Here is a 27960-nt window from a genome sequence, read left to right on the forward strand (position 1 = left end):
TAAATGTAATTCGGACACCTGTAGCGAACTCGATCGTCGGCAACTTCACATACTTTATAGTTATCGTGTCTTCGGATCCGGCAATAGAGTCTTTAGTCGTTCCATTCCATTCGTTCTCTCGCTCTCCAACCACCTTCTCGTTCCATTCGCCTTTTCATCTCTTACATCCGCATACCCTACTCCCCGGGGATAAGACAGGCCGCATTTACCTTTGGGGCGCTGAGTCGTGCATGTGTGCCTCGCCACCTTCCAAAACGGACGCAGTGCACATCACCCACCGCAGCCAAGGTCCCTAGCTCCTTATTACTTGTCGGAACACCCAAGTTTCCCTCGCCCCAGACCAAACTCTGAAAAGCATAACTCCCCTAGCCACGAATACTGGGAGCTGTACACAGTATTTCCCGAATCCGCAAGCCACAAGCCAAAAGCAAGTTCAATCCACCGTCGATCACGGCCACAACCGCATCCATTTATCAAAGCAACCAGAGCAACAACACTATCGATCTTCACACCAACACAAGCACAACAAGCAAAAATGTCCGGGAAACACGACGAGCCCCCAGCCTACGGCACCCCCCAGCCACCGCAGGCATCGTACTACCAGAGCCCGCCGCCGCAACCCCCATACCACAGCCATCCCGGCCAAAACAACGGGAGCGCTGCGGGCTACTACCAGTCCGGGCCGCAAATGGGCTACCCCCAGCAGCCGCCGCCGGCCGCCGGGTACTACGCCAACCAGCCGGGCGGGCCGTATCCGCCACAGCAGGGCCAACAATTCTATCCGATACAGCACCCGCCGCAGCAGAAGCGCGGGCCGGTAAGTCAAATTCCATTTCTTTTTCGCTCACTTGCCTGGCCTGTTATCATTCCGCCGAGCGGAGGAGAAGAGGGCTAACGAGGATAAAAGGGCTTCTTTGAAGCGTGTCTTGCCGGTATGGCGTGCTGTTGCTGCTTGGATCTCTTGTTTTAAGCGGTCGGGAAGGCTGCATCAGGATTGACCGGACTGGACGGGAGTCAATTATGCGCCGCTGTCCAAGGGACTTGTTACGATCTCAGCTTTTTCTGACGGTCAGCAACGGCGATGGGCGCAAGGGGAAAAATATGACGGCTTGGGCCAGCTTCGGACAACCTGGGGTTGGAAATCGATGTTGGAATGCAATGCCGGATGCGCGACTAAACGTGCGACGCCGTAGGAGGGTGGGAACCCAAGGGGACACGGCACAAAGTTTTATATGGGATGGGAATGGGCGTCCAGGATTTCTTCCTTTCCGCAGCACGATGGTCTTTTGAACGGCTTTTTCCTGCATGTCAGTTTTTGGTAGGTTGCCTCTTTAAGCATTGTAATCAGGCACCTGTTCATACAGTTGTTGCTCATACGACGATTTCAATATTGTTTATTGCTGTTCTGGAGCGCCGTCTAGGATTCTATTCGAGCACCGCCTTGCTTCCAAGCGAATGTCTTCTACTCAAACCTCGTCAGCAACAGCTATAATGTCGCAAACAGTTCATCAAATTTGGAATTCGCCTCCTTGATCCAGTCGTGAGAGTAGATCATCCTCTGGACGTCAGGGCTAGCCCACTTGTCCGGCACGGTGCCCGACTTGCCGTTCTCGCGGAACAAGCGATCCCGCTCTTCCTTCGCCTTGCCCTCGCCGAGATGCAATATCCGCCCGGAGTGCGCCGCCAGGTCGACAAGTGCGCTACAGTGCGGCTTGCGCAGCAGCTCGTACACCTTGAGCGTCTTGGTTATGGTCACGGGATCGTGCAGCTTGTCGCTCGGGATTCTGCTCACGACCTCGGCCAGTACGGCGCCGTCCTCTATGGCCATTGCCGCGCCCTGGCTAAGGTGCGGCAGCGTCGGGTGGCAGGCGTCGCCCACCAATGCGGCCGACCCGTGCACCCATGTGGGGAGCGGCTTGTGGACGCGCAGCTTCCACTCGCACACCTCGCCGTCCGGCACGAGATCGAGCATGCGGTGCACGAGCGGGCAAAAGTCCTCGTACATCTTGAGCATTTCTGACTTGGAGCCCCTGGTCGTGTAGGTCGCGTTGGTGGCCGACGCGAAGTGGATGTCGGGCTGCGCTGATGACAGGTTGTAGATCTGCTTGTTGCTGACCGGGTAGGCAATGATGTGCCTCCGTTCGCCGACCCAGCGCACAACCTCGTCGCTGTCCAGAAGCGCCAGCATCTCCGGGTCGTGCTCCATCTCGGAGCGCTTCAACATGATGCGGTATGCGGCCTGCCCCGTGTCTTCTTCCTGAGATTCGGTACCCAGCTCTGCCAGCATTTGCTTGCGCGTTGCCGATTTGATGCCGTCGGACGCGAGAAGGATGTCGGCTTCTACTGTGTACTCATCGCCGTCCCGAGGCTTGACCGTGATGACCGGTTTTGGCGAGAATGCGTCGACCCTCACCAGCGACGTAGAGAAGTGAAACTTGATGGCGCGCTCCCTTTGGCACCCTTCGAACAAGCCGCCCGCGAGGGATGACCGGTGCCCTAGGGCGTGCGGAAAGCCGTATTTCTCTTCAATGTCGGGCATCTCCACGTGTGAGAGCTCCCTGTTTGTGCTTCCCTCTGCGCAACTTGTTAGAAGAAGACGGTTCACTCAGACAAGATTCTTGGCTGGGGGCTTACCCCTGATGCTGGTCCCCCTGACGATCGTGGCCTCCTTTGCGATCGACTCCCAGCACCCAAGATGGGATAGTACGCGGACGACATTCGGGGGGATCTGGATTCCAGCGCCAACAAAGCCCAGATTCGAGGCCGTCTCGAAGACTCGGATGTCTTTGAACCCCTTCCGTGCGAAGGCCAGGGCTGTTCCCAACCCTCCCATACCTGTAAGAAGGGTCAGCGTCGCTTGGCTCCAGAGACCGACACCGGAGTCAAGTGGGAACTGGGAAGCGTACCCGCACCGATCACAACGATGCGCAAATCTCGAACGTCAGCCATGGCAGCGACCTGATAGGACTGAACTCAGTTATAGCGTGATGCGCGGAGTCTTGAAAGTATGAATAGACGCTGCTTTGGTTAACAACTTGTCTCGAGGAGCAAGGCACGTTATCTAGCTAATAACTGAATGATGGCTGGACAATAGCGGTAGTTCTCTCGGTCATTGATATATTGGTAGCATAGCCCAGGGGACCCATGGAGAGGATGCCTCGGCTCCTGGCCTCGCACTCAGGGCAGTCTCGAAGGGTGTGTAGCATGCTGCTATGGTTATTGCGGACTAAGTTAAGTAATTCCATCTGCGACATTTCGCAGGAGCAACGGGCCAAAGTGTGGGAGGGGCAGACGAATTGATGTGTGCGGGGAAAGCTCCATCCTGACTGGCAGCGTATGCGGAAGAAGTCTGGGTCCATCGTGGATTGCTAGGCTGGGAAATTCCTCAAGCCTGGGAAAATGGATTTGCCGGTCAATAGGCCCGAGGCCAGCCGCAATCGGCAGGACGCGTCAGGTCCAAGGCTTCCTTCCATACTAATAAGGCATCACTGTCGTCCAAACCCTGGCTTGCTGGGCCGTCCAGCTGGGTGTTGGACGTCGACAAGATCTAGCAAGGCGAGCGAACAATGTGGGTTCGGTTTTTCGGGGGCTTGAAATAGCTCCGAAACCCAGAAATCTTGTACAAATGTTATTCCAGCCCACGTGAAGTTCCACGTGCTGATGCGATCTGTATCTTGAAAGGGAAGCCCTTGGGTGCCACAGACACATGGCATTGCCGTGCAGATGCATTCCCGGAACCTGGTTTATCGTGTACCAGGCTTGCCACAGACACCATTGCGTCAATATGGATTTGACTGCGGATTACGGAGTACACGAATAAGGTACGGACAGCACACTAGGCGCTGGCTTATTGGTAACGTCAAGGTATAGCTCCATACATGTACAGCGCATTGTGCCTCCCAATCCCGTCTCACAATCGGGATGAAGTTTCCCTAATACTAAGACTTAGCATATGTTGAAGAAGAACGCCAGATACTGCACCGGCCGATGACGGTCCGGTGGCACAGTTTTTGCGGGTTGGGGTGGATAGGTCCGTGTCCTGAGACCAATGCTTGTACAGTACTAGTACAATACATACAGGGACATGTACTGTCTGTACAGTAGGTACTTAAAATGCGGGTTTACAAAGGCAGTCTACGGATACTTTGTGCCCAGTAGAGTCTCGACTAGACAGCACAAAGGCATATCAAAGTTGGACTCATCACTGCATTACCGAATATTTTTAACTTTGTAAGAAGTCTAAAACAACGAACAGTTCGAGAAGCGCTTGCCTATACGTAGCTCCTGTGAATTGCAAGGCGTCTAGCAAAGTGAAACAAAGACCTGTTAGTTCATCTCTTCAGTTACATACGCGCCAAACAGACGCCAAAGGCCAGCGGGAAGGGGAATGATAATTGGCCAGTAACACTGCAGGAAACTGCTGGGAGAGCCGCCGACGTCACCAGGCGCAGCCAATCAAGCGGGCTCTTGTTACTGGTCAATGTTTCAGACGAACAGGTACTGTGTTGTACCTTGGATCTTAAGAGGAGGAGCATCGAGCACCAAGCGCACCACCCTGGCCAAGATGACCTAATTGAGGGCCCTGCAAACTCCAACCAGCCAAGTCCACCTCCAAGACGCCCCTGCATTGTGCTGAGGTCCCTTTCATCCCGTCATTGATCTCTAGCGTCCTAAAATCAGGGCCGTGTCCCTCGACAAGTGTGGGGTCGGCCCTGCCCGGGCTGATTGTAGCCATTGTCCACCTCATCGAACGACTCCTGGAATTCCTCGCTCTCATATACGTAGACACGCGACCCGGTTTCCTGTTTCCCATCCCCGTAAACAGTGATCGCCAACCACAACGACAACACCACGACCGAGATTTTACACCCGCACACTAAAGGGAACAAGGACATACCGTACGAAGCTACCTACGAATTTCTAGGGACCGTTACTCCGGGGCAAAGCGCATGGCATATCGAGGTGTGGGCCTTGGCAGTCGCGACTGCAGGAATCTCCTGTGAAAGAGGACCAAACGAACCTATATTGTAATCATGAGTAGCACAACGGCACCGGCGCCGTCGCCGGCGACGACCTCGCCCACGCTACCAGAAGGGCATTCGTCCGGGGCCGCTCAGGAGTCAACAGGTATCAGCCTTGTTGCCTTTGTGACTGCCCTGGCGACTTCGCTGGTCGTCTTTGGCGTCCAAATGGGTTTCTTTTTGCTGTTGCGGAACAAGCTGGTCAGAATATTGTGAGTAGCTGCCATGTTCAACGCCTTGTCTTTCAATACTCGGGTTCGGGGGCTGAAACGTATGTGCATGATAGCAAACCGAAAACCTACCTGGTACCCGAACGTGAACGAACCGAACCGCCACCTTCGAATCACTTGTTGTTGGCTTTCAAACTCATGGGCTTTGAGGACCGCGAGATCATCAAGAAATGCGGACTTGACGCCTACTTCTTTTTACGCTACCTACAGACCCTCTTGGTCATATTCATCCCTATCGCCCTTGTCGTGATCCCGGTTCTAGTTCCTCTTAACTACGTCGGGGGCATGGGACGCGACATCATCGGCAACAGCACTGTCCAGAGCGCCAGCATCCCCAAGGGGTTAGATACTCTCGCATGGGGCAACGTCGCCCCGAATCGGCAACAGCGCCGTTGGGCCCATCTCGTACTCGCGCTTCTCGTTATCATCTGGGTTTGCGGTGTCTTCTTCGCCGAACTTCGAGTGTACGTCAAAATTCGGCAGGACTACCTTACCAGTGCCGAGCACCGGTTGCGAGCCTCGGCAAATACGGTACTTGTGAGCTCGATCCCGGACAAGTGGCTGAGCGAGGAATCGTTGAGAGGCCTGTTTGACGTGTTCCCCGGAGGCATTAGGAATATCTGGCTCACACGGGATTTCACGCCTCTCCTCGAAAAAATCAACGAGCGCAAGAAGGTGCACAAGACACTGGAAGAAGCAGAGAGCGAGCTGATTCGTGCCGCCAAGAGAAGGCAACTGAAGGAGGCGAAAGCGGGCAAGAAGAACGAGAAGCGAGCGGACAGAGCGCAGCGCGAGAAAGAGGAAGACAAGGAAGCCCAGCGGCGGGCCGAGGGCTCAGAAGGCTTGAGTGCTAACACCCCGCAAGTACCTCATGGCGTTCATGACGCAGTAGCTGAAGCCGAGCACGAACACGGGGTTGTCAGTGGGGCTGGCCTAGGACTGGTCGAAAAAGAGAGGGCTATTCAGAAGAAGCTTGACGGGCTGTTGGGAAGGACAGGCGGCTTTGATTTTGTCAAGGCTTCCAACCCCCGAGCGTCCTCTCCAACGACGACGGCGGTGACTGACGACCAGGAGACCCCCCGCAAGATCTCCTACGCAGTGGAGGAGGAAGACAGGCCCAAGACCTCGTTCGCATCGGAAGCCCCGTTGCATATCCGCCTGGCTAGGCACGCCCACAGCCCCTCCAACGCTTCCAGAGACTCAGAGACCAAGAAGGATTCCTTTGATCTCCGGGGCTTCGGCAATACGACTCGCAGAGCTACTAACATGGACGAGATGATTGTTACCGAGAAAACGCGATGGTATCAATTCTGGAAGCCGCCAACCGGAAGCTATGCGTCCCCAATCCCCCAAGGTGCCGAAGGAGATGAATACCCGTGGAAGAATGAGAAGAAGTCATTTTGGCAGTCTGTCAAAAGCTCGATACCCTTTCTGGCCGACCCCCCACCGCCGATCGCATATCCGACTGCCTACACGCGCGACTACAAAGCACAACCGGAGGAGGACGCGGAATGGAAGAAATGGATCAAGCCGGAGGAGCGTCCTCGTCACCGGGTGCCCAAGTACGATTGGGTGCCGGGCTGGCTTTCCTTCCTGCCGTTTATCAGCAAGAGAGTGGACACTATCTATTGGTGTCGCGCCGAACTTGCCCGGCTTAACATGGAGATCGAAGAAGACCAGAAGCACCCTGAACGTTACCCTGTCATGAAGTCGGCCTTTATCCAATTCAACCATCAAGTGGCAGCCCACATGGCCTGCCAGTCGGTGACTCACCATATTCCCAAGCAGATGGCGCCGCGCATGGTTGAGATCTCGCCCGACGACGTCATCTGGGATAACATGGCCATCTCCTGGTGGGCCGAGTGGGTGAAACGCACCATCGTCTTCATTATTGTGGCTGGCATGATTGTTCTATGGGCTTTCCCTGTTGCGTGGACTGCTTCGCTCGCTCAGATTGATGCCCTCATCAAACAGTTCAGCTGGCTCTCGTTCCTGGAAAGCAACGAGACTCTCAACAAGGTGGTCAAGGCGGTAGCCGGTGTCTTGCCAGCTCTTGTCCTGGCGCTTCTTCTCCTCCTCGTGCCTGTTGTATTCGATGTTTTGGCGGGTTGGCAAGGTGCAAAGACTGGTTCGCGCAAGTCCGAGATTGTCCAGATCTACTACTTCACGTTCCTCTTTGTTCAGGTCTTCCTTGTCGTCTCGATTGCGTCCGGTACTTTCCAGACCATTGCCAATGTCTCGTCCAACATCACCTCCACGCCCAACATCCTCGCCGAGAACCTTCCCAAGGCGGCCAACTACTTCTTCGCATACATGATTTTGCAAGCTCTCTCGACAAGCTCGGGGACTCTCCTGCAGATCGGCACCCTCTTCGTCTGGTATATCTGGGCCAGGATGACGGACAGCACGGCTCGAGCAAAGTGGACTCGTAACACCCAACTGCCGACCGTCAACTGGGGCTCTTTCTTTCCCGTATACACCAACTTTGCGTGTATCGCCCTGATATACTCTGTCGTGGCGCCTCTGATCTCCATCTTTGCCATCATAACATTCAGCCTTCTCTGGGTTGCCCACCGGTACAATATGCTCTATGTCACGCGATTCAGGACGGACACGGGAGGCGTGCTGTATCCGCGGGCGATCAATCAGACGTTTACCGGGCTCTACGTCATGGAACTCTGCCTTATCGGCCTCTTCTTTCTCGCCCAGGACGAGAACGAAGTCAACTCGTGCATACCGCAGGCCATCATTATGATTGTGGCCCTCATCCTGACCGCTCTCTACCAGTACCTCCTGAACGACTCTTTTGGGCCGCTACTTCGCTACCTTCCCATCACCTTTGAGGACGAAGCGGTGCTCCGTGACGAGGCGTTCCAACGTGCCCAGGCCAGGCGACTCGGCCTGCTCGACGACGATGATGACGAAGCCACCTCCCTCAACCGAACAGGGGCGGTGCGTGACGACATTGAGTTGGAAAAGCTGGGCGGCAAGACGCCCGGCAGGAGTGGCACGGTGCTCGGCAAACTCAATCCGGTCAAGGGGATCGTGCACGCGGGGACCTGGGCGGCGCGCGGCGGCAAGCAGATCCGGAAGGCCACTCTCGGCCGGGCCGAGGACTCGCTCCGCACGGCGGCAGTGTACCGCAAGGAGCGGCGCAAGAAGGACCTTGAGGCGCAGCGCGCCATGGGAGACGCCCTCTACGGCGGCTACTCCGACGTGATTGAGGACCTGACGCCCGAGGAGCGCGACGTGCTGGTGCGCAAGGCGTTTCAGCACTCGGCGCTGCGCGCCAGACGGCCCGTCGTCTGGATCCCCCGCGACGACATCGGCGTGAGCGACGACGAGATCAGGCGCACCAACGACTTTAGCGAGTACATCTCGATTACGAACGAAGGCACTGCGCTCGACAGCCGCGTGCGCGTGCTCTACGGCAAGAATCCACCCGACTTTGCCGAGGTCGATCTCATAAATTTATAAGAGAAGGGAAGGAAAGGGTCTGGCAGGTGGTTGAGATGAGCTGTACGGTGCTTTGTTGCGGTGATAATAATGATAATCATGAGGAGGCGGAGCATTAGAGGAGCAGGAGCTAGGCGTTTCATTGCATGCAAAAGAGTGCATAAAGAACCGAGTGCTGCAGAGCTTGATGCATACAGGAGAGGACAATACCCGGCGTTTTTTGTTGTTTTGGGGGAATTGCGGTGCTTTTCTAAAGGGGGGCCATCAGGGAACTGCATTGCATCTTGCATTTCCATAAAGGCAGTTGGCAGTTGGATTGGAATAGATCTGCATACAATACCGACCTTTTGCCTACCTTCCTAGTTCCGGACTGTCGGGAATCGTCATGCGGCTAGAGGTGTCCAGTCTGCTATTTACGAGCTGGATCATGTGAAGTCTTCACAGGGACATCGGTCACTTGTAAACCCCCAGGGCGGGTTAGGGGTACACTATCCGTACATCCTCGACCGTTACAAAGCTAGCCAGATCCCTTGGCCTTTCACCAGTTGGGACGCACGAAGGGAATGTGCAGGTGGATGGCGGAATCGAAAACCAAGAAAAAAGCCTAGACGCTGTTCCCCATTTGTACAGATTATCTGGTGTGAGTACTCATACATGCCCAGAAGAAGAAAACCCGTATCCTGAAGATCTCATAATTGATTGCATTCAATGTCCCGCCCTTCGGTCCCGATCCTTCGTTCATAACAGACTCAAGGAAAAAAGGATCCAATTTAAACTAAGCAATTCTCTCCTTACCCTCACGCCTGGCGGGGATTCCAATGGCCCTCATCAAGGGGCTCAACAATATCACGCCAGCCAGACACATCAAGGTGGAGGCCAGCTGCAGAGCGCCGGCTGCAGACGCACCGGGCGCAAGGAGCACAAATTTGAGGAACTCGTTTACCTGGTACAAGTCCTCCTGCTTCTCGATGTAGTACCGCACCGGCCTGGCACCGGGCTCCTGCTGCTGCTGGGAATCGAGGGAGGTCTCCTTGTCCTTGGTGGTGGTGGTGGTGGTGGTGCTCCCGCGGGAAGAGGTGGTGCGAGAATGGCCCTTTTTCTTGCTGGCAGACTTTCCCTTCTCCTTGCTATCCTGGTCGGGCGAAGAGGGCTCCGGCTCGGGCTCGCCCGTCGCGACGACCTTTGCGTAGCTCGGTTCGGAGCCCTTTTGGATGTGCTCACGCTTCTCCTGGGCGGCGTCGAAGGCCTGTTCGGGTGTGTGGATGAACTCGGCCATGGTGGACTCGGTTCCCGCAGGGGTGGGAGTGCCGTTGGTGGTGGGTGGGGATGGCAATGCCTGGGGTGAGAGGTGGAGGACGGTGACGAGGGTGACGGGGGCGTGGTGGAAGGGGATGAACCAGATGGAGAAGACCTGGGAGATTTTTATGTATAGCAGATTCGTGCGTTGGTCGAAGACTACGTGGATAATGCCAAACAAGTTAGTTATGGCCATAGTCAAACAGTATAGGGGCGAACGGATATTTGGAACGGGGCTTTACCGCATGATTCAATGTCAAGGTCAATCTTGGGGCTCAGGATTTTGTCTGTCGTGGAGACGGTCGGTCAATGGTTCGCCAATTATCTATGGGACGCGGGAGGACTTACACCTAGAGTCGGTGTTAGAGTCAATATTCCATTGCACCGTTGGGGTTTTCTGGAGGAGAGAGTGACTTACCATTTCAGGATGGCAAGTATCAGCGCCCGGGAATCAAACTCGCCGATTCCTGGCAGCTTCAACCTTTCAAACGACGGCACCCGGCAAAAGGGATGTGAAAAGGATGCGCCAGGGGCGAAGTAGCGATAGACAGCATCTTGCTGCTCGTCTGGGGTGCCTTGGGTGAGGGCGCGAACAACGTGCCTAGCTTCCTTGACTGCAAGGAACAGTGAATTAGCACAACGTCCAACAATAACGTATAGTATACTGTAGCTTTGGTGAAACATGAAGGTGCCAGTGGATGTGGATGACAAGGTAGGTACAAATACAATACCTGGATGCTCCATGGCCGCAAGAAATCCAATTGGAGAGTTGTGGAAATGTTCCTTGCGACAAAATCGAGAAGAATCACTTGAAAGTCAAGAAGGGCTCCCAGCAGCTCAGATGAGCATTGCCTCTGGGTAAATAATAGACAAGGTAGTCTTTCATGTTCAGACCTCTCGGACAGCTGGTGATGTCATTGGTTTCTTAGTGGGGCAGGCGGTTGAGAGCTTGTCATGCTTGTGATCCCACCCAAGCCGCTGTAACACTATTTAGTAGGGGACTACTGTAAGAAAGAGCAACGGCCGGGGCTTGGCAACTGACGACAATGCCCCAAACCGGGCGTCTGTCGCTTGGGTGCCCGCGGAAGGAGCAGACTGAGCAGACAGCAGCTGACAATGATGTCCCATTGACGACGTCCCGTCTTCCTTCTAGCCCACTGCAAATTGAGATGAAAGATCCGTTCGGGCTAAAATCGCAGGGGACCCCGGGGATGGGAAGAAGATGAAAGCCCGAACTGAACCTTCTGTTAATGATGCTTATCACATGTCAGAAACGAACCAACAGGTAACTGCAGTGATATCTGAGGTATCGTACGTACATACATGGCCGGAATTCCTAGGTACAGCAAAGCAGCAGCTACTCGAGCCGGACGTTCCAGAAAATGCCGCCAACGCCGCCCTGCTCCAGCCCGAAAGAATTCAAACCCACCGGCACCGCCATCTAAAGAAGAAAGGGCACTTGTATATCATCAGCTGGCCTCCACTTCATCCGATCTCCAACCACCCTCTGCCTGCCGGCCTCACCTCCGGTGGTGACTACTCGACCTTCTAACCTCAATAATCGGCCCATCCCCACCGGCAAACCGGGTCGGGTCCACTTCTCTATACCCGCTGGACCGCCTCTCCACGCTCCTGACCCTACTCCTGCGGCGGGGCGGGGGTGAGTGCTCTTCAATGACAACGACCTCATCATCACCGCCATCGCTCGACAAGGCCCTGCCCCTTCTAGGCGGCGATGGGGGTACGCGGGTGATGGACGGGCCCCGGCTGAAGCTGCGGCGCCTCTCCTCCACAATGACCCTCTCGGCGCCGCCGATCGGGTGCGCCGACGTCATTTCCTCGACAATCACCTCCCTGGTCCCCCCGCCGCCGGGCCGCCGACTAACTTCAATTGTTGCCTCAGTCCCCCGTGACGAGCGCCGCGCCACTCGCCGCGAATGGGACCGGTGATGCCGCCGACTGTGCCTCGTCACCACCGACGCCGTCCCCTCCGTCGTGGCGTCCCCCGGCGCCCCCAGGTTGATGCACGTGTATACCAGCCACAGCAGCAGCACAAACCCGGCCACGGACCCGAGCGTAATGCCCGCCACCGCGCCCGGGTCTAGCGAGCCGTCGAGGGAGCCGTAGGAGGCTGGGATGGTGGATGTTGTCTGTGCCGGAGGTGGGTTCTGCGTTTGCTGGCGCGGGAGGAGTGGTATGTTGTCGTCGGTGACGGTCGGAAATGGGTCGGGAAAAGGGGCGTCGGCTGGCGGTGCAGCAGCTACTGCTGCTCCAGGGAGTGATGGTGGCCGGGAGCGTGGTCTTCTTTCCGTGGTCGGCGCCATTGTCCTCGGCGGGTCGATACTCCGAGACCTCTAGCGTTTGGGCGAACAATTAACTTCTCAAGTGTAAATCTAAGCCGCTCGCGTTTTGCCGGATGCGAAGCAAGGTGATGCGATACGGTCGCGACAGGAGGCTCGGCGGTCGGGAAGGCGCGCTGAAGGGCGCGGCGCAATAAGACCTCCGCAGAAAGAGGGCTCTGGAATCGAGTGAAATGAAATAGCAGGCACTCCCGTCGGAGTAGGAAAACCACGATAGATCGTGCGCGCGACAATCTCTGGAATCAGGCAGTTGAGAAAATAAGCGCGGGAAAATCCGCACCCTCAAACTTCAGCCTGGTCAGCTTGCCTGTCAATGAGGGCGTCGCAGCGCAGCACGACGGGACGGAGAATGAACCCCGCAATAGGTATCTGGATCGCGTTACCTACACTAGGTACTGCGCAAAGTAAGGCCGAAGCGCGAGCGATGAACACAATGAAAATTTGCTTGATTGGTGCTGACTCCCGCAATTTGGATTCCTTGTATACCGGACAGGCAATGAGGAAATCCTCGCCATTTGGTTGCGAGCCCATGATGGAGGGCGAGCGCGCAGTCCGAGCCGGACAGACAACCGCGCCGCACAGGATAGGGGGGCTGGGAGGGCCAGCCACCCAGAACACCCGGACACGCTAACACAAGGTTACAGGGGCCCAGAAAGTCTTGGCGCAGGAGTGCGAGGACCCATGCAGCCTCGCCTTCGATCTTGAATTGGTGGGTCTGATGGAGAGGAAGCTGTGTTGTACTCCGTATACGTACAATACACGATTTCGTCCATTATCCCAGGCTTGAATGAGAATCCAAAACCTGCAATTGCAGGTCACACAAGATGTCGGATTCCCTTGAGGCTCGCGCCGGGCTTTTTATCCTTCTTGTCACCTTTCTCCTCTTTTTTCTCCTTACGCTCTTTGCGAGCGACGTTTTGGATCCCCCCTAAATACGCACCAAGTCAGCAGTGGGCACCTGAGTATTCCGGGAGAGCAACAACTCACCTCGGCCAAAGTACCTCTCGGCTTGCGGACTCGTCTTCCCAGCCCCATGCGGATCCCCCGGCCCGGACGGCCCTGGCGGAGTCGAGGGACGGTGCGACGGGGCTCCGAGAGAGGTCGACACAGGTTCCAGGGGCGGTGACGAAGCGCTGTAAGGTGTACCATCAGCGATTTCGGGGTCTGAAAACCCGCGATGCGGCCGGTTCCGAATAGCTATTGGGCTCTTAGGCATGGGTGTTGTCTCGGCATCAGTACGGGCTAATGAACTGGATGCGGCGGACTGCAGGTCCAGCAACTGCGATTGAAGGACTGTGAATTTCCTCATGAGGGCGCTGTATTGCTTTTGAAGATCCGTATTCTTCGTCCTGGCCGCCGAGAGGGCGCTTTCGTACACCGCCGCTACATCGTTGGCTGGTTTCCCCTGGTTCTCCCGGAGTGCTTTGGCGAGCTGTGTGCTCAAGTCGTCGATTTGTGCGCGGTAGCCCTCCTCTGCTTGGCGCAGAAGCTCCTCGCGCGCGGCTACCTCCAATGCCATCTGCTCTGCTCTACCCTCTGCAGCCATCGCCGCTTGTGTGGCAGTCTCCATCTTCAACTCCTTGCCCTGGAGGGCGCGCTCCGAGGCCGACAGGCGCGCAATCTCACCCTTTAGGCTCTCAATCATGGCCATGCTGATATCAACTGCCACGAGATTCTGTTCGGATTCGAGTCTCTTCTTCTCCGCCTCTTCGACGATGCGGCGCAGGCTTTCGCATTCCGCATTGGCCCTTTTTAACTGTTCTCGCAACTCGCTACCCTCTGCATGCCACTTCTTCTGCTCCTCTCGCAGTGCCCGCAGCTTGTTCGATAGGTCTGTTTCCCACTTCTTGGCCATGTTTCGGCGGTGATCAAATTCTTTCTTGACCTGTGCCTCTCCTCTCTTAGCCTCATCGAGCCGCTGTTTCAAACTACGGTTCGCCATCACAAGATTCTGGGTTTCGGCCTCTGTGGCTGACACCCTGATTTGCCTCCGGCGCAGCTCCCCCATGTGTATCATGTGCTGCTGCTTGATAAACCTCTCATACTGTAGGTCGTTGATCAGGAGAAGCCGCTGGTGCTGAAGGAGGGCTACCTGATCGCCCAGCTCTGCGTTGGAACCCCCTAATGCCCGCGATGGCTGTGAGCGCGGAGGCTGCGTGGGACTTTTCTCAGCCCCATGCTCCTGAGGGCTGAGAACAAGTGATGGCACGCTATCGTTGGTTAGCGACTGGTGCAGGCCTGACTTGATAACCTTGTTTGAATGAATAAGGTCTTGGAGCTGTGTATGAGACGACGATTGAACGAGGTGTGAGGGCAGGGTCGGACTATCTCCCCCCTGGCCTCGGCTTCGGTTCTCCGACATGTCACATCCCGATCGGTGACTTGATTGCGAGGCGGGTCGCTCAGATAAGACGCTCGGTCGACCAAGGGATAATGGCTTCGGGAGCGCTGGGTGTGACGCATCGGCGTTGCTCGGACTGCCTAGGAGAGCGGACTCAAATCCTTCTTGGTCGGGACCGCCTCCCGTGATTGAGACAGGAGCACCATGGGCAGGCGTGATGGGGCGGATATGGTCATAATCAGGTGTGCGGTCTACATAGAGTGCCATGCAATCAGCGAGAACCTCATCTGCCTCGCTCTTGATCCACCGGCTAAGGTCCGTCTTTTCGGTTTCGATGGTCAGATTGTAGAAATTCGGATGCAAGAGATGTTGTTTCCTGAAGCGTTCCGACCTATCGCGTATCTCCATAGCCTGGACATCGATGTCCTCAGCATTATTCGCATGGCGTAGGTATCTCTGGGGCTTGCGGATGTAGTCGAGGAAGTTGATGGGATACAGTCCATAGAGGATGGTGAAATATTCTGGTAGGTAAGAGAGGGAATGCCCGTCATAGTCTGGATCCAGCAGAGATTTGTCCCAGGGAATGCCAGCCCCGGCTTCCCCGTTGTCGGCACCCATCTCGGTGTGTTGCTGTGCAAAATACGAGTCCCTATCCCAGAAGAGCAACCGTGCGTAAATGTTGAACAAAGTGGGCAGAAAAGGGACCAGTGAGCTGGGTATGAAGGGGAGAATCATGACCAGAGCTATGAGAGCTAGATTGACTGTGGCGGTGGATTCGTCTTTTTGCAGTGAGTGTAATATGTTCACGAAGAGGGGTGTCTGCAGGATGAGATGTAAATGAGGTGGGCCGCTCGACACGAATGCACATAAAAGACCTAGAGCCGAGTTTCGGTGCTCCCTCTTGACCATGAAGCCATTCAGGGCTGTCATGAACCCCTTGGGGTCTCTCTTGCCAAAGGCCATCAACGCCTCTTTAATCATCTGCTCCTTGAGCTCGGTAGAGGAGTTGAGACTCGGTTGGCTCTCGCGGACCTCCATCCACCTGGTAAGTAGCCGGTTGACCAGAGGTAGTAGCCCCTCCTCGCTCCAAGCCGCTGGGTCATTATACTCGTCATCCGCGAGAAGATCGAGCGTATGGTCCATAACCTCCTTCGCTAGGCCCTTCTCCCGGCCGACATGTTCCATTACGGGGTCGAGGAGCCTGTCCCACCACTTGAAGATCCTAGAGGGTGTTCGGAGGCCCGGCCGCAGTTCCCGTAGGATGGCGAGAAAGGCGCCATACTTATCCGGCCGGTCTTTCACAGTTTTCTCCCAGATACCAAGTAGTTCATCGCCTAACCGCTCGCCGGACGCCTCGTCGGGCTTTTCATGCTTTTCAAGGTAGCTGGCGATAATTGTGTGGATTTCGGCGGGAAGGGGCAGGCTGGGCGATTGGAAAAAGTTCCCGAGTGCTCTGGCAAGATCCTTGGAAGACCTGTATCCAAGAGTAAGCTGTCAGAAACTGGGACTCGGGCACCTGGCGTCGGATACAGGAACCAGACAACTGCACACTATCGAGATGATCGACTGAAGCAGTTCGGGAGAGCGGACTTACCCGGATGAAGTCATCCTGATCGAGATAGCGGATGGCACATTGGGAAAAGCCTTGTGACAGGTGGCGTAGCTAGATCAGTGGTGGACAAGCAAGTAATCTTTGTGCTCCCCTTGAGAGGTTTCAATTCCGGTTGCAAGATTTTCGCAGATAGAACGGACGCATCCAACTCCAGAACCCTGCACACCGGCTTCAGTCACCAACAAATCGAGCTTGTTTTTGTTGTCCTATGTTAGGTTGAGCAGCTGTCGGCTCCACAGGTCTGGGCACGCTAAAATTCGGGCATCCACCATGTGACCCAGCAGGGCCAGCTACCCATGCTTGAGCTTTGCGGTTGCAGGCTGGCGGGTCTAACTCCGCATTTTTGAAGCGTAATGTGGGGCTTGACCCCAGGCGCCAAGTGGACTGCCAGAGCCCGCGGATCGTCTGATGCATGGTCTGAGAGAGTTGAGACAGGCCCTCGGCGGGGCTGTCCTTTGAGAGTGTGCTCTCCTCCTCCCGTGACTCGTGCTGCAGTGAGCATCGAGGCACAAAACACGTATTCTTTTATACCAGCAGTACCTTGCCCAGCCCAGGTCTGTCTTCCATCTCTTGGACACATCTCTGCAAAATCTCACAGTGAATCTGCACCACTTTCATCCCCATTCTCTTACACGAGTCAGCGACAGGGCCACCACAATCCGTTGCCCAAGATGGCCAGTAAGACGTCTGCAGTGGCAGACGAGCCCATTGATGTGCTCTTTGCCCTGCATCCCAAGTTCAACCTCATGGACTTTGCTGGTCCGCTGGAAGTTCTGACAACTGCACTACACGATGCTAAGGACCCTAGTAAGTTTCCAAGTTGAGGCTTTCTACCCAGCGGCCTGTCGCCCAGCGGGCCAACAACAGCTGGGCGTCTCTGACTGCACCACAACCAAGTATACGGCACACGCTGACAAGCTTTTGGCAACCAGCTTCCAAGGCCTTCGAAGTTACCATTGCCGCGGGCGAGCCCAAGGTCCTCTCGGAGCAGGGTGTCATAATCGGCTCCCAGATTTCGTGGAAAGAGGCCCACGAACGTCTCGACGATTTTGACGTCCTCGTGGTCCTTGGCGGAAACACTGAGCCCGTCCTGAAGGAAAAGGCCGAGCCGCTCGACTTGATCTCCGCCTTCTCGGAACTCCAGAAGAACGACCCCAGCCGGGAGCGCACACTGCTCTCCATTTGCACGGGAGCCCTGTTCCTGGCGCAGCAGGGTATTCTCTCGGGCCTCTCGGCCACGACCCATCCCGACTTCATTACCAGACTAGAGATCCTGTGCAGTCAGGCGACCGCCCGTGATTTGGGCGAGCATACCGACGTCGTTGAAGACGCCCGTTATGTGGTAAACAATTTGCGCTTCGACCTCGGAGATGAGGACGAGAATCCGTACATTCGACGCAAATCGGACGCTAGCCGCCCCGCCAACGCCAGGTAGCTGCCTTCATGCCACTGCAAGCATAGGGAACTTACTAACACGCTGCACAGGAAGGGATCCATGTCCTTCAAGGGCGCTTCACGTCGTGAGTCCATTGCCCGCCGCGCCGCGATGCGCTTGGGTGGCCTTCGTGTCATCACAAGTGGGGGAGTAGCCGCTGGCCTAGATGCAGCTCTGTATCTGGTCAGCGTCTTGGTTTCAGATGAGAGTGCCAACGAGGTTGCCCGTCACATGCAGGTGAACTGGACTAAGGGCATCGTTGTCGATGGTCTTGATGTGTAAGAAGAACAGGCTCTGGAGTCCAGCAATAGCGCCGTGCTGTTCGCATAGATTATGGTACTATGACCTGAGAACGGTCAAGGACAGCCGCAGGCTGTGAGCGTTCAAAATCCACAAGATTTGGGTGAAAGCAGACGAGGGTTGAATGTTTCAATGAATTGCATGCGGACCTCAGTGTAATTTTTCGTGAAATTTTGCATTTCCTTGCATTGGAACGGGGCACCTACTGTAATTACACTGATATGTACTGTACTGTACAGTACCTTCGTACTAAGACGGGATATGCATTGGTACAGTACAACCCTGGTTTGTTTGTTAGCGCGGAACTCACGACAGGGGTCCTGGTCCTAAGCTCAAAATCGATGCATCTCAATAGCTATAGGGAATGTTTCAACGCAAAAAAATAAAGTATTGAGAAGCTATAGGATAGCCGTTTTATTTGTCTGTCTTGCTTGTGAAAAAAATGGCTGTTGTTCTGTCGAGATTTGAAGTTTGAGGTTGAGCCATGTCCTCAAGTCAGGCGCTAGCGAACAAACCAGGGGTGCATTGTACGTTACTTGTCTGTTACCGATACGTCGGGGCTTCGTAAGAACAGATGCTGTGATCTGTCAGCCCGATCAATCAGTTGTTAACGGCCCGACAGCAAACACGCTCACCCAAAATCTAGCTCGAAAGAATCTCGACAAGACCTGTTGGAGCAACTGTCGTCCAGAGCCGTGCACTTGAATACACAAATGCGCTGGCGCTATGGCATCCGCAGCAACATCAGTCACTGAGGCAGTAGCCCAACTTCCGCGCAAATTCGGCACGAAACAAATCTTCCTGTGAGATAGTTGCTATCCTAACCCTGATCAGAGACCCCATCCGGGCGTTCGGCGCGAACTAATCCGTCAAACCGCAGACCAAACCATGTCATTGCCTTCATCCGCCCCAAACCTAGGCAGCCGCCGAACCTCGCGACGTTTGTCGTGCCGCTCCAGTTTAACAAGCTCGACTTGCGTGACTATCTCTTCCACGCTTACAATGTCGAGGTCAACGGCGTCCGTTCGTTCATCAACCAGCCCGCGCCGAGACGCAAGGCGGGGAGGGGCAAGTGGTACCGTCCACGTGCGCAAAAGATGATGATCGTTGAGCTCGTCAAACCATTTGTCTGGCCGGAACCCCCGGCCGAGAGTGAACGGAAGGACTTCGACTACTCCATCTTCAAAAACATGCAGAAGGCGAGAGACGAGGACACCAATAGACGGGTGGATCCATCGAACATCCCGCTACGGACACAGACACCGATGCCCAGGCCGCGGGTTGGGTTGATTGCGCAGGCGGAGCAGTTCCTGAAGAATGGAGTTGAGTGGTCGAATGGGAAGACAGGCGACGACAAATGGACCGAGGTGGAAACGGATGTAAAAGTATAACATACGTGTGGGATATATGTATGGATTGCGGTTGTGAGTTGCCGGGTAAGAGGAGTGGGCGGATCTTGGAGATCAGGTCCAGCATGCTGACTCACTGGGAAAGGCACCGATAGGGATCAAGCCAAGGAGGCGGGATGTATTATATGCCCTAGAGTTGAATACACTGTACTATTACGATCAAGATCATTCCCTGTCCCACCGCCCTCGTCCTCTTCAACCCAGCACTCCTTCCGCTGGTAATGCAGTACCTGATCCCCCAAGGCCCCTAGTACAGTGTCAGTTATGTCTCTCCTTGTACAAGAATTCCAAAGGGCCGTTCGGGAGCAAAGCAGCCGGTGACCTGCAGGTAAACAGCATAGAAGGTCACTCACACCACCCGGCAGTAAGGTTCCTGGCGAACACCTCGAGTGCCTCGTAGCCTTCAGGCAACAAACCTTCCTCACCCTCAAACAGTCCCCGTAAATTCGGCTTCCGCGAGTGCACATCCGGCACCGAGACAATCACCTTCCCCCGCACCGCCCCTGCCTTTCCCGGCCCGCCAACCCCTCCTCTCCCGCTTACCTTGTTCCTGGCGATCAACAGCCGCTCCCACGGCTTCCTCCACGCAGAGTCAATAGCCACCACTGGCTCCCCTCCCGTCGTGACCTTGACCCACGTCCACTCGCCCACCAGCTCGACGCCCCACTCGGCAAACACACCGTCGCCGCCGCCGCCAGAACTGCCTCCTCCTTCCCGCCGCGACGATGACGACGTCGACGGGCGGAGCAGCAGGTCGGTGAAGCGCGGCGCGTTGGTCACCCACACGGCCACGAGCCCGTCGGCGGCGAGGTGTGCGGCCACGGGGACCGAGGAGAGCAGCACGCGGATCGATCGCAGGTCCGCAGCCGGTTGGTAGCTGCCGCGGCCGCTGCCGCTGCCGCAGCCTCCGCGCTTGCGCTTTGCGGAGCGGTTCGGCCAGGGCGGGTCCAGGATGATGAGGTTGAATTTTGGCGCTGCGCGGAGGAAGGCTGCGCGCTGGGACTGGATCGTGCCTTGCAGGAAGTGAGAGGCTGCGGGGAGGTGGTAGCGGTCTTGAATCTCTTGATGCTGGGGTTGCTGGTGATGGTCCGCCGGCTGATCGGGACCGGGTGTGGGATGGGGATTAGGAGGAAGCTCGGCCGGGGCTGCCGGCGATTGGTGTGGAGTGACACGCGGACTGTGGTCCGGAGCCCGAGGTTTGTGTTCTGGTTGAGAACAGAGACGGGGCAGGCACCAGGGGCCTGAATAGCATTTTCCAATTTCGTCCAGAGCTGACTGTGCAGCTGCCGTGGTCATGAGTTCAGTTACTTGCGCCGCAGGCGAGAGCAAACCCGGCTGTCCGGACCCACCGGCCTTGGGCTCCGGAGTCGGGAAGGGGCTCGCCGGCGGCAGCGTTGAGATCAGCCTGCGGAGCTTCCCGTGGGGTTCCGCAGCCAGCTGACTGGAAGGAACCTGGGCTTCTTCAATTGACCTTGGAAGATCCAGTAGCACGACACTGTTTTCCTCATTTTGCCAGAGGATCGAGGACGGCCTCATTTCGTGGAGGCTATAGCCGATGGCATTGGCCGCCAGGAATTGGGTCTCGATATTGGTAGGTTCCGCATCGCTGGATCTGGGGGCATCTTGACGCTTGACAGTGTCGCGTGATCGCTGGTTGGCCCGTTTCGTGGGGCATGCCGCATTTGTAAGGGGTTCAGCGGGCTTAAGCCGGGGTTTCGGTAATCCTCGGCTTCGCCGGGGGTGGGGGACAGCGGAAGCCCAAAAACTGGCTGCCGTCGGCGAGAAATGACGTTTCCGGTCTTGTATTTCCGGCTTTTGGAGCGTTCTGTTCTCTCACCTTCCATCTTCAACATCCACGCTTGCGCCCGCCATTCACGCAGTCAAACACTACGATACCCGTTATTCTGGGATTCAAAACACCGACGAGGACAGAAGCCGCCCTACGCTCACGCAAGACGATCATTTCGGATACCTGGAGCTGCGCAATGCGCGTATAGCCACACGGCTTCATCCCTTCCATCCGACCCCTTCTAGCCTCGTCGCACACGGCCGAGGGAACTTTCCCCAGCGCGGGCATGCCCCCGGCCCTCATGAGCCATGCCTCCATGCCGGAGGTGTCGTCGTCGCACCATGTTTCCCAGCAGACTGTTGATGTGCCCCGCGCGGCGGTAGTCACAACGAGGGATCCCGCCGTCTGTCCCACCGACGAGGAGGCGCAGATCCACCACAGAACTGCATCCAAGGACAAGAGGAGCCTAGACTATCTGTGGAGGTCTGGTATTGCAGGTGGCCTAGCAGGTTGTGCGGTACGTCGTTCAAACGCCAGGGCGCATAAAGACGGGCATTGGAAGCACTGGAAGCACTGACACCACCTCCTCAGGCCAAAACGGTGGTCGCACCGCTTGACCGAGTAAAGATTCTCTTCCAGACCCACAACACGCAATTCGTAAGGTACACAGGGTCTTGGCTCGGGGTCTCTGAGGCGATTAGGGACATATACCGCCAGGATGGACCCGTGGGTCTCTTCAGAGGCCACTCTGCTACTTTGTTACGGATATTTCCTTACGCAGCTATCAAGTTCCTGGCCTACGAGCAAATCCGGGCCGTGGTTATCCCTAAAAAAGAAAAAGAAACACCATTTCGGCGACTCATTAGCGGGTCCTTGGCAGGCGTCACGTCAGTCTTCTTTACGTACCCCCTCGAGCTCATCAGAGTGCGGCTTGCGTTTGAGACGAAGAAGGGAAGCCGGTCAACGTTGCGGTCGATATGCAAGCAGATCTACCACGAGCACCATAGCGCGAAATTGCTGCCGGCAGCAGACGTCGCTGGTGCCGCAGCTTCAGCGCGCGCTGCTACAGTGGCCACGGCCGCACAGTCCATCACACCCACTTACGGACTGGCCAACTTCTACCGCGGCTTCTCCCCTACACTCCTCGGCATGCTCCCCTACGCCGGCATGTCCTTCCTAACTCACGATACTGCTGGCGATATTTTGCGCCATCCGAGCATCGCTCGGTATACGACGCTTCCTAGGCCGGAAAATTCGCCAGAAGGGAAGCCCGCACCGCTCCGTTCCTGGGCTGAGCTGCTGGCGGGTGGAGTTGCAGGACTCGTCTCGCAGACTGCATCATATCCCCTAGAGGTGATTAGGAGAAGGATGCAGGTTGGCGGTGCTGTTGGCGACGGGCGCAGGCTGCGCATCGGCGAAACCGCCGCCCTGATCATGAGGGAACGCGGCTTCCGAGGCTTCTTTGTGGGGCTGACGATTGGCTACGCCAAGGTCATGCCCATGGCGGCGGCGGCTTTCTACACGTACGAGAGGCTAAAGACATGGTTCGGCATCTAGACTGTTTTCTTTTGTATCCTTCTAGCCAAGCACAAGACCGGCGTTTGGGTGGCGTGTTGTTTACTGTGCATGTTGGCCCAGGAGGTGTGTCTTGTTTGAATCTACAAGAGGCATCGGGTGGCTGTTTGACAACCGGTTTGGTTACATTAGAACGAACTACTAGGTATTCGGTTGCAAGAAGAGTTTTCCTGCCCATTTAGGATCTACCTGTGCATCACAGTGATTTAGGTCGGCTCGCCTAGGTCGCATGTCGGTTAGGAGGCAGTTTGCGAGACAGGCCGGCCATCACGGTGTCCGTTTCGCATCATGTCTGGCTGACTTCATATGCCACCATTTCCTTGTATTGGCTCAAGTCGTGCACTTCCTTCCTAGTTTGCGGTCGTTTGCCCATTTGGATGGAGGCCGCGACGTCCGTTAGTGCAAGCCAGAAATTTGTACGCAAAAATCGTCCTCTCTACTACCCCTCTTAACAGAGCCTTCGGTCTGATCATGGGGGCCCGGATTAATGATGGAAGCCTAGAGGACGCAGGCCTCACCCTAACCTTTCCTTTACGAGTGCCCTTTCCATGAGTGACTCGTGCCTCGGTGGTCACTGCTTGTTCGGGAGTTTGGTCTGCTCCCGGACGTCTCTACCACGGCAAGAGCGATGTGCATTAATCCGGGATGTAGTCAACGATCACTGGCTCTCTGCCAGCAGGAGACGAGTTCGCCAATCCTCTCGCAGAATTGATTCGAAGCATTGCAACGCAAGCGTTCTCGTCCCAGAGGGAGAATACAAAAATGAAAACATCACGCTCCAGGCCCGAAGATGCTGGCCAATTCATAAAGGACCCCTTAGGCCACTTCCTAGCCATGCCGTGGGCCGCAGCGCTTCTCTTGGACCCGGCAACAACGGCCATTGTTGTGCCTGACAGGAAGCCGCTGCCGTCAGGCGCGAGGAGTCTGGTGAACTGCATCTTGAACAGCGCCACAACGGTGCGCGCGTGCGTCAGCTACTGGCAGTCGCCGCAACTGCTGGCCCAACGGTCGGCAGAGTCTCAACTCTCAGGGGCAACGGAACCGGCGTCAGCGGGTGGAAGACATGGCAACCATGTGTCGTCACGCCAGGCGCTTCTCCAAGAGAGCGGGCCCAAGATCAAGGAGGACACCAAGACGCAGCCGTGTTTGCTCTTCAATGCGCTGCTGGATATCGGGGAGCAAATGTCGGGCTTTGAGGGGACGCTTCATGGTGGCGCTACGGCATTGTTTATAGACGAGGCGATGGGCAGCGTGGCGGGCGGCAAGTCTCCTTTCGCAGTCTCTCTGAAGCTTGCTCGATACCAGGAAGGCCAACTAAAGCTAACGCAACCATGGTATGGCACAGATAAGGCTGTTACAGTGCAGATCAATACCAACTTCCGGAAAACCATCAACTTGCCCCAGGTTCTTCTTGTCAGGGCCAGAGTTGTCAAGAAAGAAGGTCGTAAGATCTATGTGAGGGCTTCAATCGAGAATAAGGACGGTGAGTGTTCTCGTTTGTCGAAGCCGGCCCATGGCTAAACTGAAGGTCGAACAGGTAATATCATGGCCGAGAGCGACGGTCTATTCATCGAGACGGACGATGGGAGAACCAAGCTCTGATGCCTGGAGAGGGATTCGATCTGGGTTTCCTGGTAGTTAGTGCAGTGTATACAAAGATTCGCCCGTTTGAGTTCTCAATCAGCAACAACGACAATCAATGCGATGTTATGGACGTTATTCATAGTACGGACCTACGTGGACTGTTGATGAAGTTGGGGAATGTGACAGCCTTACAGGCCTTGATGCAAGGCTACCTCCCCTGAACCACATCCCATTGGCCACACCCATTGAGCGCTGCGCGGGCTCCACTAACTAATTTTAGACCCACTCTCGACACAAATGCACTGTGAAGCAAGAAAGTTACAGTACATTACGCGCTTGGCAGCCAGAAACGCGCCTGCTGCGTAAATACCTCCGTAGCGGGCCTTCAATTTTCAAGAACCTCATTCACAGACTGCAGCCTCGAATAAAAACTTCAAGCATTTATGAAATGTCAACACACGCAACGGCAAACTATTCCTGTGGTTTCGTGTCGTTGTATTCTCTCAGATGATGGCAGGCCGCAATGACGCCCTAGCGAACAAACGACGTTTACGGTCACAACATGGAGAGGAGCCCTCATCAAGCGTTTCCAAGAAACGCCGCCTTGAGTCGTCGGTCGGACTGCCCGTTAGCGCTGCTGCTGCGACGAGCTCTAAACCTCCGCAGCCAGATGGATTCATGAGTCGGAGGCGCCGCAAGGCAGCTGTGGACTCATATGAAGTTCCAGATTCAGATGAGGAACAGGTGGAGCAGACGGGGCAGCCTGACCACGATGACGCTGCGAAACCCCAGAAATCACAAGCCCAGGCTAGCCGTCGAAAAGCTAGTCTCTACGACCTGCCACACTCGTCCGAGGATGAACTAGGTTCTTCGGCTGTGCAGCCACGTCCTGGCCGGCATCGGCCCACCAATGCTGCCGTTGACACATCTGGGGTGAACGGCATTGGCCGTGCCTCGCTCGCGAATGAAGGCAAGCTTGAAAACAAGAAGCGTGGCGGGCATACGAAGCGAGATCACGAAGCCAAGGCTGGTGAGCTGTCACGGACCGAAGATGAGGAGTCCAAGGATGTTGCCCCGCCACCCGGCAAATCTATTTCCGAGACGCGTCGGTCGAGACGCGCGCCAAACGGCACGTCAAACAAGGTTTTACCAGTACCTAAAGGGATCTTGACGCCTCAAAAGGGCAAGAATGCCAATAGTGACCGACAGAAGAGCGTAGTATTCGATCGCGGGCTAGAACGGGACTCTTTGGGCGACATAGCGGCTGGACCGCCATCTAAATTGGCTAACACACGCAAAGGCCGATCACGAGCAAAAGTCACGGACGAGCTTCAGGTTGATGATGAACTTCAGAATGATATACAGGCTGAGCATGAAGACGAAGAACCCGGTAATGACGAAGAGGATGACGACGAAGTATGCACCATCTGTCTCAAGCCCGACTCGGAGGAGGGCAACCAGATTGTATTCTGTGACGGCTGCGACGCCGCTGTACATCAAGAGTGCTACGGCCTCTCGGACATTCCTAAAGGGGATTGGTTCTGCCGCAACTGCTCGCAAAATGGCGCAAGCTCCACCACTAAGCCAGGATCGAAGGGAACCGAGCCGTGTGTAAATGCACAGGAAGATCAGAAGCCCGATATCCCGAATTTCGATCAACATCTCCGGTCGATGCAGCGGGTGCTGCTCGATCGTTGCGCGGGCAGGCGTTGGATCAAGCTGCGAGGGCAAGATGAGGCATATGAGAAGGCTTACCAGCTTGTGGAGCAGACAGTTGTTGCGGGAGAGGGCAACTCAATGTTGGTGATAGGTGCTCGCGGTTGTGGGAAGACAACGGTAGGGTGCCCCGTCGACTTCTCGGTCTACGGAGAGCTGATCATGATTGCAGCTTGTAGAATCCGTCATCGCTGAAATGTCCGGGCGTCACCAAGATCAGTTTCATGTTGTGAGGCTGAACGGGTTCATTCATACTGATGACAAGCTGGCCCTGAGAGAAATCTGGCGCCAGCTTGGCAAAGAAATGGAAGTTGAGGACGAGCTCGTCAATAAGGTACATATCATTGATCTGGACGCCCGTACTTGACACTGACAGCGGGTAGACCACCAATCATGCTGATACAATGGCATCGTTGCTGGCCCTGCTATCGCATCCCTCAGAGATAGCGGAGGGGCTAGACGGGGTAACCTCCAAATCGATCGTGTTTGTGATGGACGAGTTTGACCTGTTCGCTACACACTCCAGACAAACCCTCCTCTACAACCTTTTTGACATTGCTCAAGCTCGAAAGGCGCCGATTGCTGTCCTCGGGCTGACAACCAGAATTGATGTGGTGGAGAGCCTCGAGAAGAGGGTCAAAAGTCGGTTTAGCCATAGATATGTGTACCTCTCGCCGCCAAAGAGCCTGCCTGCGTACTGGGATGTATGCAGACAGGGACTGATTATCGACGACGAGGATATGGTGGCAGAGGGTATCGACAGGAAATTACAGGGTCACGGCGCCTTTTGGGATTGGTGGAACGGCAAAATCGAGGTGAGATTTGGCTTTTGTCCCTATGTCTGCTGGTGCGTATATGACTTTGCTCACTAGTCTACAGGCCCTTCACAAGACGCCGGAGTTTACAGACCACCTAGAAACACATTTCTACAGCACCAAATCTGTCCCGGCCTTTCTCACGACCTGCATCCTGCCACTCGCAGCACTTTCTCCTACGACGCTGTCGCTACGGATAGCCGGGCCGTCGGTATCTAACGTGTCACTGGAGGCGCCGGACTCGAAGCTGCACCTCCTTGGGTCGCTCTCGGATTTGGATTTGTGGATGCTTATCGCGGCTGCACGGCTGGACATTGTGGCGCACACAGACACGGTCAACTTCGCCATGGCGTACGATGAGTACACGTCGCTCATGAGCAAGCAGCGGGTTCAGTCGGCGAGCTCCGGCATGCTCGCGCTGGCCGGAGGGGCGCGGGTATGGGGTCGAGGCACGGCAGGCATGGCGTGGGAGCGTCTCGTTACTCTAGGCCTGCTTGTGCCGGCGGCGGCGGGCGGCAGGGGAACGGCCGGCTTGGGCGGGTTAGATGCCAAGATGTTCAAAGTGGATGTCGCGCTCGAGGAGATCCCAGCAGCGGTCAAGTTGAATGCCGTCATGTCGCGGTGGTGCAGGGAGATCTGACCAGGCCTGACCGGGACGCCGGATGGCCCCCCAAATGAAACAAACAATAGTATCTTACATGCTGGATAACGTTACAACATATGTGGACTGTACATACAAGCCAAACGGCCAACCGGGTGTTCCCAAGTTCTTCCTACCTCTACCACGGGTGTCGGATGGCTGGCTCAGATGCTTAGCGCCTATCAATAATCGCATCTCATCCGATCTCACCCCTTTCCGAAAGGCGGAAAGCCTTGTCCAGAGGGCTGGGTAGGTGCTGTACCGCTGTACATACAGTACTCTACGTAACCCCATACGTTACAGTACACAAAACACACCTCGTTAGACCCGGCACCCGGCGGTCCTCCCAGCCGTCGGGTCGGGGGACCTGGATGTCATATT

The 27960-nt window shown here is 55.8% G+C and overlaps 14 protein-coding genes across 14 annotated transcripts; 7 read left to right on the forward strand and 7 right to left on the reverse strand.

Annotated features, from left to right (window-relative positions):
* Positions 1-535: 535 nt before the first annotated feature.
* On the forward strand, positions 536-1002 carry N656DRAFT_833316 (uncharacterized protein; the record flags this gene model as incomplete). Its single annotated transcript, XM_064818684.1, has 1 exon — positions 536-1002. A coding segment is annotated over one exon (383 nt), but the record flags the coding sequence as incomplete, so codon positions are not given.
* A 484-nt stretch (positions 1003-1486) lies between these two features.
* On the reverse strand, positions 1487-2702 carry N656DRAFT_764122 (FAD/NAD(P)-binding domain-containing protein; the record flags this gene model as incomplete). The annotated part of the gene is made up of 1 exon (XM_064813311.1): positions 1487-2702. The coding sequence occupies exon 1, from the start codon at positions 2537-2539 to the stop codon at positions 1487-1489; it is 1053 nt and encodes a 350-aa protein (XP_064664610.1). The 5' UTR covers positions 2540-2702.
* N656DRAFT_764125 (uncharacterized protein) lies at positions 2488-2949 on the reverse strand (the record flags this gene model as incomplete). The annotated part of the gene is made up of 2 exons (XM_064813312.1): positions 2488-2835; positions 2907-2949. 2 exons carry the CDS (start codon positions 2947-2949, stop codon positions 2606-2608), a joined length of 273 nt encoding a protein of 90 aa, XP_064664611.1. The 3' UTR covers positions 2488-2605.
* Positions 2950-5033: 2084 nt separating this feature from the next.
* N656DRAFT_803008 (DUF221-domain-containing protein) lies at positions 5034-8728 on the forward strand (the record flags this gene model as incomplete). The annotated part of the gene is made up of 2 exons (XM_064818314.1): positions 5034-5233; positions 5308-8728. The coding sequence occupies 2 exons, from the start codon at positions 5034-5036 to the stop codon at positions 8726-8728; spliced, it is 3621 nt and encodes a 1206-aa protein (XP_064664612.1).
* Positions 8729-9482: 754 nt separating this feature from the next.
* N656DRAFT_793436 (uncharacterized protein) lies at positions 9483-10747 on the reverse strand (the record flags this gene model as incomplete). The annotated part of the gene is made up of 5 exons (XM_064817168.1): positions 9483-10162; positions 10246-10290; positions 10352-10353; positions 10422-10617; positions 10735-10747. 5 exons carry the CDS (start codon positions 10745-10747, stop codon positions 9483-9485), a joined length of 936 nt encoding a protein of 311 aa, XP_064664613.1.
* A 776-nt stretch (positions 10748-11523) lies between these two features.
* N656DRAFT_793437 (uncharacterized protein) lies at positions 11524-12327 on the reverse strand (the record flags this gene model as incomplete). Its single annotated transcript, XM_064817169.1, has 1 exon — positions 11524-12327. One exon carries the CDS (start codon positions 12325-12327, stop codon positions 11524-11526), a length of 804 nt encoding a protein of 267 aa, XP_064664614.1.
* A 964-nt stretch (positions 12328-13291) lies between these two features.
* On the reverse strand, positions 13292-16312 carry N656DRAFT_772861 (uncharacterized protein; the record flags this gene model as incomplete). The annotated part of the gene is made up of 2 exons (XM_064813957.1): positions 13292-16178; positions 16299-16312. 2 exons carry the CDS (start codon positions 16310-16312, stop codon positions 13292-13294), a joined length of 2901 nt encoding a protein of 966 aa, XP_064664615.1.
* An 87-nt stretch (positions 16313-16399) lies between these two features.
* On the reverse strand, positions 16400-16841 carry N656DRAFT_562109 (uncharacterized protein). The gene has a single exon (XM_064810103.1). It carries the CDS (start codon positions 16728-16730, stop codon positions 16488-16490), a length of 243 nt encoding a protein of 80 aa, XP_064664616.1. The 5' UTR covers positions 16731-16841; the 3' UTR covers positions 16400-16487.
* A 119-nt stretch (positions 16842-16960) lies between these two features.
* On the forward strand, positions 16961-18394 carry N656DRAFT_785739 (class I glutamine amidotransferase-like protein). Its single transcript, XM_064816448.1, has 3 exons — positions 16961-17123; positions 17249-17747; positions 17802-18394. Exons 1-3 carry the CDS (start codon positions 16988-16990, stop codon positions 18031-18033), a joined length of 867 nt encoding a protein of 288 aa, XP_064664617.1. The 5' UTR covers positions 16961-16987; the 3' UTR covers positions 18034-18394.
* Positions 18395-18674: 280 nt separating this feature from the next.
* Positions 18675-19705, forward strand: N656DRAFT_764138 (uncharacterized protein). The gene is made up of 2 exons (XM_064813313.1): positions 18675-18854; positions 18932-19705. Exons 1-2 carry the CDS (start codon positions 18778-18780, stop codon positions 19440-19442), a joined length of 588 nt encoding a protein of 195 aa, XP_064664618.1. The 5' UTR covers positions 18675-18777; the 3' UTR covers positions 19443-19705.
* On the reverse strand, positions 19559-21084 carry N656DRAFT_840644 (MT-A70-domain-containing protein; the record flags this gene model as incomplete). Its single annotated transcript, XM_064818955.1, has 2 exons — positions 19814-21084; positions 19559-19707 (listed from the first exon to the last, which is right to left on the reverse strand). Exons 1-2 carry the CDS (start codon positions 20994-20996, stop codon positions 19559-19561), a joined length of 1332 nt encoding a protein of 443 aa, XP_064664619.1. The 5' UTR covers positions 20997-21084.
* Positions 21085-21550: 466 nt separating this feature from the next.
* On the forward strand, positions 21551-22806 carry N656DRAFT_720890 (mitochondrial carrier; the record flags this gene model as incomplete). The annotated part of the gene is made up of 2 exons (XM_064812471.1): positions 21551-21766; positions 21841-22806. The coding sequence occupies 2 exons, from the start codon at positions 21551-21553 to the stop codon at positions 22804-22806; spliced, it is 1182 nt and encodes a 393-aa protein (XP_064664620.1).
* Positions 22807-23586: 780 nt separating this feature from the next.
* Positions 23587-24426, forward strand: N656DRAFT_720865 (uncharacterized protein; the record flags this gene model as incomplete). Its single annotated transcript, XM_064812469.1, has 3 exons — positions 23587-24102; positions 24175-24307; positions 24362-24426. 3 exons carry the CDS (start codon positions 23587-23589, stop codon positions 24424-24426), a joined length of 714 nt encoding a protein of 237 aa, XP_064664621.1.
* Positions 24427-24772: 346 nt separating this feature from the next.
* N656DRAFT_785742 (uncharacterized protein) lies at positions 24773-27919 on the forward strand. Its single transcript, XM_064816449.1, has 4 exons — positions 24773-26244; positions 26297-26458; positions 26508-26939; positions 27004-27919. The coding sequence occupies exons 1-4, from the start codon at positions 24919-24921 to the stop codon at positions 27577-27579; spliced, it is 2496 nt and encodes an 831-aa protein (XP_064664622.1). The 5' UTR covers positions 24773-24918; the 3' UTR covers positions 27580-27919.
* Positions 27920-27960: the final 41 nt, after the last annotated feature.

Source organism: Canariomyces notabilis, assembly GCF_033297395.1.
Source record: "Canariomyces notabilis strain CBS 508.74 unplaced genomic scaffold N656scaffold_54, whole genome shotgun sequence".
NCBI lineage: Eukaryota > Fungi > Ascomycota > Sordariomycetes > Sordariales > Chaetomiaceae > Canariomyces > Canariomyces notabilis.

What these genes read in the sequence shown, in the direction of transcription:
- N656DRAFT_562109 (XM_064810103.1), bottom strand. Translation starts at nt 16,730, where the DNA reads ATGCATCAGACGATCCGCGGGCTCTGGCAGTCCACTTGGCGCCTGGGG.
- N656DRAFT_785739 (XM_064816448.1), top strand. Translation starts at nt 16,988, where the DNA reads ATGGCCAGTAAGACGTCTGCAGTGGCAGACGAGCCCATTGATGTGCTC. An exon ending in ACACGATGCTAAGGACCCTA is followed by an intron (nt 17,124 to 17,248) that starts GTAAGTTTCCAA and finishes TTTGGCAACCAG; the next exon opens with CTTCCAAGGCCTTCGAAGTT. An exon ending in AGCCGCCCCGCCAACGCCAG is followed by an intron (nt 17,748 to 17,801) that starts GTAGCTGCCTTC and finishes CACGCTGCACAG; the next exon opens with GAAGGGATCCATGTCCTTCA.
- N656DRAFT_764138 (XM_064813313.1), top strand. Translation starts at nt 18,778, where the DNA reads ATGGCATCCGCAGCAACATCAGTCACTGAGGCAGTAGCCCAACTTCCG. An exon ending in GGCACGAAACAAATCTTCCT is followed by an intron (nt 18,855 to 18,931) that starts GTGAGATAGTTG and finishes GTCAAACCGCAG; the next exon opens with ACCAAACCATGTCATTGCCT.
- N656DRAFT_785742 (XM_064816449.1), top strand. Translation starts at nt 24,919, where the DNA reads ATGGCAGGCCGCAATGACGCCCTAGCGAACAAACGACGTTTACGGTCA. An exon ending in GCGGTTGTGGGAAGACAACG is followed by an intron (nt 26,245 to 26,296) that starts GTAGGGTGCCCC and finishes TCATGATTGCAG; the next exon opens with CTTGTAGAATCCGTCATCGC. An exon ending in GGTGGAACGGCAAAATCGAG is followed by an intron (nt 26,940 to 27,003) that starts GTGAGATTTGGC and finishes ACTAGTCTACAG; the next exon opens with GCCCTTCACAAGACGCCGGA.